The following is a 9,647-nucleotide window of genomic DNA, read 5'->3' as shown; positions in this document are numbered from 1 at the left end:
TGATGAATGTGTACGAGACCAATAACATCTGATGTGTACGAGACCAATAACATCTGAAGTGTACGAGACCAATAACATCTGAAGTGTACGAGACCAATACATCTGCTGAATGTGTACGAGACCAATAACATCTGAAGTGTACGAGACCAATAACATCTGAAGTGTACGAGACCAATAACATCTGCTGTGTACGAGACCAATAACATCTGCTGAATGTGTACGAGACCAATAACATCTGATGTGTACGAGACCAATAACATCTGATGTGTACGAGACCAATAACATCTGCTGAATGTGTACGAGACCAATAACATCTGATGAATGTGTACGAGACCAATAACATCTGCTGAATGTGTACGAGACCAATAACATCTGATGAATGTGTACGAGACAAATAACATCTGCTGAATGTGTACGAGACCAATAACATCTGATGTGTACGGACCAATAACATCTGTTAAATGTGTACGAGACCAATAACATCTGAAGTGTACGAGACCAATAACATCTGCTGTGTACGAGACCAATAACATCTGCTGAATGTGTACGAGACCAATAACATCTGCTGAATGTGTACGAGACCAATAACATCTGCTGAATGTGTACGAGAACAATAACATCTGTTAAATGTGTACGAGACCAATAACATCTGATGTGTACGAGACCAATAACATCTATTAAATGTGTACGAGACCAATAACATCTGTTAAATGTGTACGAGACCAATAACATCTGAAATGTGTACGACCAATAACATCTGAGACCAATAACATCTGCTGAATGTGTACGAGACCAATAACATCTGAAATGTGTACGAGACCAATAACATCTGCTGAATGTGTAGACCAATAACATCTGAGACCAATAACATCTGCTGAATGTGTACGAGACCAATAACATCTGAAGTGTACTGAAATGTCTGAATGTGTACGAGACCAATAACATCTGCTGAATGTGTACGAGACCAATAACATCTGCTGAATGTGTACGAGACCAATAACATCTGCTGAATGTGTACGGACCAATAACATCTGATGAATGTGTACGAGACCAATAACATCTGATGAATGTGTACGAGACCAATAACATCTGCTGAATGTGTACGAGACCAATAACATCTGCTGTGTACGAGACCAATAACATCTGTTATGTGTACGAGACCAATAACATCTGCTGAATGTGTACGAGACCAATAACATCTGCTGAATGTGTACGGACCAATAACATCTGCTGAATGTGTACGAGACCAATAACATCTGATAAGCATCTTCCAATAACATCTGCAATGTGTAGAAATAACATCTGAGTGGATAGCCAATAACATCTGCTGAATGTGAGTCCCAATAACATCTGCTGAATGTGTAAGACCAATAACATCTGTGAATGTCGAACCAATAACATCTGCAATAGTGAGTCCAATAACATCTGTGTGTAGAGACCAATAACATCTGTGAGACCAATAACATCTGTGAATGTGACCCAATAACATCTGCTGAATGAGTAAGACCAATAACAGTGTGTAGACCAATAACATCTGAGTGAATAGACCCAATAACACCAATAGTGTGAGACCAATAGTAAGACCAATAGTGAGTCCAATAGTGAGACCAATAGTGAGACCAATAGTAAGACCAATAGTGAGACCAATAGTGAGACCAATAGTGAGTCCAATAGTGAGACCAATAGTGAGACCAATAGTAAGACCAATAGTGAGACCAATAGTGAGTCCAATAGTGAGTCCAATAGTAAGACCAATAGTGAGACCAATAGTGAGACCAATAGTGAGTCCAACAGTGAGACCAATAGTGAGTCCAATAGTAAGACCAATAGTGAGACCAATAGTAAGACCAATAGTGAGTCCAATAGTAAGACCAATAGTAAGACCAATAGTGAGACCAATAGTAAGACCAATAGTAAGACCAATAGTAAGACCAGTGAGACCAATAGTGAGACCAATAGTAAGACCAATAGTGAGTCCAACAGCGAGACCAATAGAGTCCAATAGTAAGACCAACAGCGAGACCAATAGTGAGTCCAATAGTAAGACCAATAGTAAGACCAATAGTGAGTCCAATAGTAAGACCAATAGTAAGACCAACAGCGAGACCAATAGTGAGCCCAATAGTGAGACCAATACCAGCCGCTGCAGTTGAAGCAGAGCCTATATAGAGCAAGTCGTTTTCAAGGGGACGGTCACGTGTGTTGTAGGAGCAGAGGATCCAAGATGGCTCCGTTGTGGACGAGAGAGGAAGGAAGCTGTTGTACTGTTTACAAATAAATAATAAATAAAAAACACAGTGACACGACATCTGTTCCAAATGCAGTTTCTCCCCCAGAAATAAAATCAGTCTCCATATTTTAAATAAAAGTTTATTAAAGGTTAACAAGCTCAACAACAGTAACTAAACTGAAAAGGCAGTTCTAAGAAACAAATTTATTTAAAAAAAAAAGTCATGCAAGCAATATCCAAGGCCTTGACTGGTCCATTCACTCCCATTGATCCAGATGGTCGTATATATATACATACACACACACACACGGGTTTAAGTGTATCTTCTTCACAGCCATTACTGTAATAAGTTATATATACAGTCCTGTCTGTCTGTGATATGGGGTGGTCTCTCTCCACCCTCCTCTTCATCAGTAACGTCTCAGCTGATGCCATCGTCTTCGTTCACTCTGCAGCATTGCCCGTGTCTGATAAGAGAAAAGGAGCTGGGCAGGTTAGTATGGTGATACATTGTGCATATTTCAAAATGAGAATCTGCATCAAAACCAAACTACTGTGTGAGAAATAGTCATTCACTTGGTCTTATACTTGGAAAGCGAAGTGTGTAATCTAGTTCTAACCGAGTCTGTTTGAAGATGAAGAGAAAATGGCCTGAGAGAGAGAGAAAGAAAAAAAAGTGAGCCTACTTTTCCCATCGCAGGCGACGATCTTGACTTTGTCCACCTTGACCAGATCTGTCACTTCCCTAAACTCCACGTCATTCAGAACGAAGGTCCACACGTTGTCACAGAATCTATAGGTGTTTAGTGACCCCTAGAGGCGAGAGAATGTTACTACACATATAAAATAAAAGGTGTATAAAAAGCAGAATGGCATTTCAACCAAAGGGATGTATTAATAAACACATACAGCTGTGATTTCAGATCATTTTCAACCAGGGATGAATCAGCTTATGAAGGCTTTTGCTCCAGACAAAAACAGTCATCTGTTTTTATTTTACCTTTATTTAACCAGGCAAGTCCGTTAAAGAACAAATTCTTATTTTCAATGACGGCCTTGAAACAGTGGGGTTAACTGCCTTGTTCAGGGGGCAGAACGACAGATTTGTACCTTGTCAGCTCGGGGGTTTGAACTTGCAACCTTCCAGTTACTAGTCCAACGCTCGAACCACTAGGTTCGCCGCCCCAATTGTGTACATATCAATTATATTACATTCTACATTTACATTTAAGTCATTTAGCAGACGCTCTTATCCAGAGCGACTTACAAATTGGTGCATTCACCTTATGACATCCAGTGGAACAGTAGTGCATCTAAATCTTTTAAGGGGGGTGAGAGGGATTACTTTATCCTATCCTAGGTATTCCTTAAAGAGGTGGGGTTTCAGGTGTCTCCGGAAGGTGGTGATTGACTCCGCTGTCCTGGCGTCGTGAGGGAGTTTGTTCCACCATTGGGGTGGAACTACTACTTATTATTTGACTTGGATTATATTGATATTGTACAGCACTGTTGAGGGAGCTTTTACAAGTAAGCATTATGCTGCACCGTTTACACCAGTTGGTAACTGTGTACATGACAAATACACTTTGATTTAACCATAACCTTCAATACATAAAATCTTTAACATTAAAATCATATTGGTAGATGTTTTTCAATGACTTGTGGATGAAGTACATGCTTCCCAGAGCCCAGGGCCTGTAAGGACAAGGAATACAATACAAGCTCCTTTAAACAATTGCTGAGAATGTCAGTTTGCTGCAGTGATGATAAAGTATAAGGTGTTGCTTTGGCTAGAGAGAAAGCCTACACCTGTTCCAGCCCGCTGTGGGGTTGCTTTGGCTAGAGAGAAAGCCTACACCTGTTCCAGACAGCTGTGGTGTTGCTTTGGCTAGAGAGAAAGCCTACACCTGTTCCAGCCAGCTGTGGTGTTGCTTTGGCTAGAGAGAAAGCCTACACCTGTTCCAGCCCACTGTGGTGTTGCTTTGGCTAGAGAGAAAGCCTACACCTGTTCCAGCCAGCTGTGGTGTTGCTTTGGCTAGAGAGAAAGCCTACACCTGTTCCAGCCAGCTGTGGTGTTGCTTTGGCTAGAGAGAAAGCCTACACCTGTTCCAGCCCGTATTTGTCCCTTTAAGGTAGGTGCAAACAGGGAAGTAATAATTAGTCCAAACAACTGCAAACAGTTGTGTTTTGCCCATGAAAACAAGAGTTTATATTAGACAAATTCAGACCGGTCTCTTCCTCGTTTCCTTTGCTTCCTAGTGAACACAAGCCAGTCCTCACCTTGAAGTTGACCCTGTTGCGAACCCGGTTGGCCAGCGCCGTGTTGATGGCTTTGTCAAACTGGAGGAGAACCTGAAGCGCCAACTGAGGAGTGATCTGTTGGGTCTGGGGGAAAGGGGAAACAACCGTTTTTCCATTTAATCATGACTCAAGTTTAACATTGTAAGAAATATATACCTAGCTACTGTTTTCAGATGAGTAGCTAACAGTAACTGGTAAAGTAATGTAGCTAGTGATTGAGAAGTGCTGGAGTGAGGCTTGAACCAGAAATCACGAGTTTATTGAGCTAATCACCTTTAACTAGTCGCGCATGCGCGTATAATAGCTAACTAATGAGCCAGTAACTAGCAATACAAATGTAGTGAATCCAAAGAACGTCACTCATCACCACTGACTTCGGTGAAACACATTAGCCAGCTTAATTTAGTCAATCAAAACTGAGCCTGTAAATGAGCTTTCTAGAACTAATATTTTAGCTTCTTGGTTCAAATCAGACGTCACTGCAGCCAGTTATGGAGATGCTTCTTGTTGCTAACTAGTTAGCTAGCTATGTCGAAGACGAGAAGGGTAACTAGGTTAGCTAACCAGTTATTTCTAGTGAAAGATAACACCCGTTTTTTTCAGGTAACGAAGTTAACGATGAATAATGTGGCTTCATAATTAGCTAACTTAACTTGCTATCCTAAAACAAAGTACAACTAGATCACGTTAGCTAATTATCTTGCTAGCTTGGGAGCTAGCATAGCTGCAGTTTACCTGAATTAGCTCGTCAAGACTCTCTTGCAGACTGTTTCCTAGCGTCGTATTTCTGTAGAGCTGGTATGCCATTGTAATAAATCAATTTTACTGGTAAGATTGTGCACAATTCACTACCAAAACACAATTTACTAGAGGAATTTAACCGACAAAAACGCTGTGTTTTCAGAAACTGACCTATGAGCCCCCGACTACGGAACACCGCGGAGGACAAACACAATTGGGTGTCGTATATTTCCCCAACCCCAGAAAGCGTTTATACCGGTAAGAACCGTTAGATGGTAGCAGATGACAGAAGAACAGGGTGATTCAGTGGAATTGTATCTGTACCGTAGAAAGAAAAGTGTGCAAGGGTACTGTTATCTGTGGATAAGAGCCTGAAGACACACTATTGATTGTGTATAATGTTTTTATTGACAGACAAAAGGTTTGTGTCAATGCAAATGTATTTATATTTTTTTAAGTATACAATTTTTTCAAAAATTATACAATTATCATTTTAATTAAATACTCTTTTGGATTCCATCAGTTGAGTACAATTTCAAAAGCATCAAACAATCATGTTATGAAAAGTAATTTAAACTGTAATGTACTTTTTGTGTGAATACTCTGATATTTAAGTACTTTTGAAAATGATGTAATATCAACAGTACTGTTTATAAAGACTAATGCTGTTTCTCCCAAATCCCCCATTCATACCCCCCCCCCCCCACGATACGACTTCCACAGTAATCTCTTACATTAATCAGTAAAGAGCAGTCTCTCAGCTTTGTGATACGAAAAAAAAAACACTCAACTTTGTTGATCACATTTTTTTATCACTCTGGAAAAGACGGTGTCAAGGCTAATGCTAACAGAACAGAGTTATTCGTTAGAGATGCCAGAGTAGGATAAATGCATCTGCCCACAGATGCTTGAATAAGCATTTATATGTACAAAACACCAGATAAATCACGGTTAGAGCAAGAGGAGATTTTTGTCAACTTCGTTTAAACATTATACATGGTTGTTTTGGTAATGCATAGATCTATTGAAGGAGCGGATTTGAAATGACACTTTTTTTTATTTTAAATACAGAATACAAATATAAGGAAATTACATTGTAAATGTGTCAGAGCAGGTAATGCAATTATTTGTACAAAGTCAGGGACTGGTGAGCTCAACATAAACCAAAACCATTAACATTGATCAATGTATCCATCTATTCAGTTTTTCCCCAGAATAAAAGTAATTGAGTTCGTTTAACTTAATTATATGTCCTTACAGTGGTATGTGTTAATGGAGGAGGCGGGGTTTACAGTGGTATGTGTTAATGGAGGAGGCGGGGTTTACAGTGGTATGTGTTAATGGAGGAGGCGGGGTTTACAGTGGTATGTGTTAATGGAGGAGGCGGGGTTTATAGTGGTATGTGTTAATGGAGGAGGCGGGGTTTACAGTGGTATGTGTTAATGTTTACAGTTAATGGAGGAGGCGGGGTTTATAGTGGTATGTGTTAATGGAGGAGGCGGGGTTTACAGTGGTATGTGTTAATGGAGGAGGCGGGGTTTACAGTGGTATGTGTTAATGGAGGAGGCGGGGTTTACAGTGGTATGTGTTAATGGAGGAGGCGGGGTTTACAGTGGTATGTGTTAATGGAGGAGGCGGGGTTTACAGTGGTATGTGTTTAAGTGGTATGTGTTAATGGAGGGGTTTACAGTGGTATGTGTTAATGGAGGAGGCGGGGTTTACAGTGGTATGTGTTAATGGAGGAGGCGGGGTTTACAGTGGTATGTGTTAATGGAGGAGGCGGGGTTTACAGTGGTATGTGTTAATGGAGGAGGCGGGGTTTACAGTGGTATGTGTTAATGGAGGAGGCGTGGTTTACAGTGGTATGTGTTAATGGAGGAGGCGGGGTTTACAGTGGTATGTGTTAATGGAGGAGGCGTGGTTTACAGTGGTATGTGTTAATGGAGGAGGCGGGGTTTACAGTACAGATATAGGTGCTTAATTTGATCACCCCGTTGCAGGAGAACTTTATATTTAAAACATGTTGTGTATTTGAGGTTTAAAAGGCTTCTGAAGTCTGTCATTTCCACTTTGACATTTCAGACTTGATTCTCCGTTACGAAAAATGTATCAACCCCTACAAAAATGTCCATGAATTATAATCCACATAAAAATTCACATTTCTTGTTTCTGCAGGTTTGTTTTCCTGCTGTAGCAAACTGGCTCAAATGAAGACCCTACAGCTGTATCCTTGTAGCCACAGTGGCCTCTGTCTTGTAGCCACAGTAGCCTCTGTCTTGTAGCCACAGTGGCCTCTGTCTTGTAGCCACATTGGCCTCTGTCTTGTAGTTACAATAGCCTCTGTCTTGTAGCCACAGTGGCCTCTGACTTGTAGCTACAGTAGCCTCTGTCTTGTAGCCACATTGGCCTCTGACTTGTACTCACAGTAGCCTCTGTCTTGGAACCACAGTAGCCTCTGTCTTGAAGCTACAGTAGCCTCTGTCTTGTAGCCACAGTAGCCTCTGTCTTGTAGTTACAGTAGCCTCTGTCTTGTAGTTACAGTAGCCTCTGTCTTGAAGCTACAGTAGCCTCTATCTTGAAGCTACAGTGGTCTCTGACTTGTAGCTACAGTAGCCTCTGTCTTGTAGCCACATTGGCCTCTGACTTGTACTCACAGTAGCCTCTGTCTTGGAACCACAGTAGCCTCTGTCTTGAAGCTACAGTAGCCTCTGTCTTGTAGCCACAGTAGCCTCTGTCTTGTAGTTACAGTAGCCTCTGTCTTGTAGTTACAGTAGCCTCTGTCTTGAAGCTACAGTAGCCTCTATCTTGAAGCTACAGTGGTCTCTATCTTGGAACCACAGTGGCCTCTGACTTGAAGCTACAGTAGCCTCTGTCTTGAAGCTACAGTAGCCTCTATCTTGAAGCTACAGTGGTCTCTATCTTGGAACCACAGTGGCCTCTGACTTGTAGTTACAGTAGCCTCTGTCTTGTAGTTACAGTAGCCTCTGTCTTGTAGTTACAGTAGCCTCTGTCTTGTAGTTACAGTAGCCTCTGTCTTGAAGCTACAGTAGCCTCTATCTTGAAGCTACAGTAGCCTCTGTCTTGAAGCTACAGTGGTCTCTATCTTGGAACCACAGTGGTCTCTATCTTGGAACCACAGTGGTCTCTATCTTGGAACCACAGTGGTCTCTATCTTGGAACCACAGTGGTCTCTATCTTGGAACCACAGTGGTCTCTATCTTGGAACCACAGTGGTCTCTATCTTGGAACCACAGTGGTCTCTATCTTGGAACCACAGTGGCCTCTATCTTGGAACCACAGTGGCCTCTATCTTGGAACCACAGTGGTCTCTATCTTGGAACCACAGTGGCCTCTGACTTGTAGCCACGTCCATTGGAGAGTCATATAAATGAACGCTGTACTATAACATATGACATATTTATTCACTGTCTCAATGAGACAACTAGAGAATTCCCTGTATCCTTCTGATGCTGTTTTCTAATAGGATACTGCTGTCTACTTTCGGTAATGCTGCTAATTAGCACATTACTGTTGACTCGTTAAGATCAGAGAGCTTTGTTAAATAAGGAATAATCCTCTCGACATTACAGAACATGTCCAACATTTTGTGAATCTGTTATGTTTGCCGTCGCTTCTGTTGGCAGGCCTCCACTAAATTCAGCTAATGTTACCTTTCTTTGAAGTGGAAGAAAAATGTACTTTGTCAAATACACAAAGACAAAATGAAATATTTGCTAAGTTGCAGAGAGGATCAGCTTCGCCAGTTTAAGATAATCGTACTTCATTAGATGATTCACATACAGTTTAACAGTGATGTACTGCGGTGGAAGTTGGTACAGGCTGGTGATTGGATGGACTCTACAGTTTAACAGTGATGTACTGCGGTGGAAGTTGGTACAGGCTGGTGATTGGATGGACTCTACAGTTTAACAGTGATGTACTGCGGTGGAAGTTGGTACAGGCTGGTGATTGGATGGACTCTACAGTTTAACAGTGATGTACTGCGGTGGAAGTTGGTACAGGCTGGTGATTGGATGGACTCTACAGTTTAACAGTGATGTACTGCGGTGGAAGTTGGTACAGGCTGGTGATTGGATGGACTCTACAGTTTAACAGTGATGTACTGCGGTGGAAGTTGGTACAGGCTGGTGATTGGATGGACTCTACAGTTTAACAGTGATGTACTGCGGTGGAAGTTGGTACAGGCTGGTGATTGGATGGACTCTACAGTTTAACAGTGATGTACTGCGGTGGGTGAAGTTGGTACAGGCTGGTGATTGGATGGACTCTACAGTTTAACAGTGATGTACTGCGGTGGAAGTTGGTACAGGCTGGTGATTGGATGGACTCTACAGTTTAACAGTGATGTACTGCG

At 41.6% G+C, this 9,647-nt stretch overlaps 1 protein-coding gene across 1 annotated transcript; it reads right to left on the bottom strand.

Moving 5' to 3' along the window:
* Positions 1-2,354: 2,354 nt before the first annotated feature.
* On the bottom strand, positions 2,355-5,491 carry gtf2a2 (general transcription factor IIA, 2). The gene is made up of 4 exons (XM_065017001.1): positions 5,267-5,491; positions 4,511-4,615; positions 2,917-3,043; positions 2,355-2,697 (listed from the first exon to the last, which is right to left on the bottom strand). Exons 1-4 carry the CDS (start codon positions 5,336-5,338, stop codon positions 2,675-2,677), a joined length of 327 nt encoding a protein of 108 aa, XP_064873073.1. The 5' UTR covers positions 5,339-5,491; the 3' UTR covers positions 2,355-2,674.
* Between the last annotated feature and the right edge of the window lie 4,156 nt (positions 5,492-9,647).

This window comes from Oncorhynchus nerka, unplaced genomic scaffold (assembly GCF_034236695.1).
Source record: "Oncorhynchus nerka isolate Pitt River unplaced genomic scaffold, Oner_Uvic_2.0 unplaced_scaffold_687, whole genome shotgun sequence".
In the NCBI taxonomy this organism is placed as follows: domain Eukaryota; kingdom Metazoa; phylum Chordata; class Actinopteri; order Salmoniformes; family Salmonidae; genus Oncorhynchus; species Oncorhynchus nerka.
The sequence above is the reverse complement of the archived record's forward strand: the minus strand, read 5'-3'. Positions and strand labels throughout refer to the sequence as shown.

Bases quoted from the DNA above. Each gene is read 5' to 3' on its own strand.
- gtf2a2 (XM_065017001.1), bottom strand. From the start codon at position 5,338: ATGGCATACCAGCTCTACAGAAATACGACGCTAGGAAACAGTCTGCAA. The intron at 4,616-5,266 runs GTAAACTGCAGC...CCTTTCCCCCAG, and splicing joins GTCTTGACGAGCTAATTCAG to ACCCAACAGATCACTCCTCA. The intron at 2,698-2,916 runs GTAGGCTCACTT...TTCTCTTATCAG, and splicing joins CGTCGCCTGCGATGGGAAAA to ACACGGGCAATGCTGCAGAG.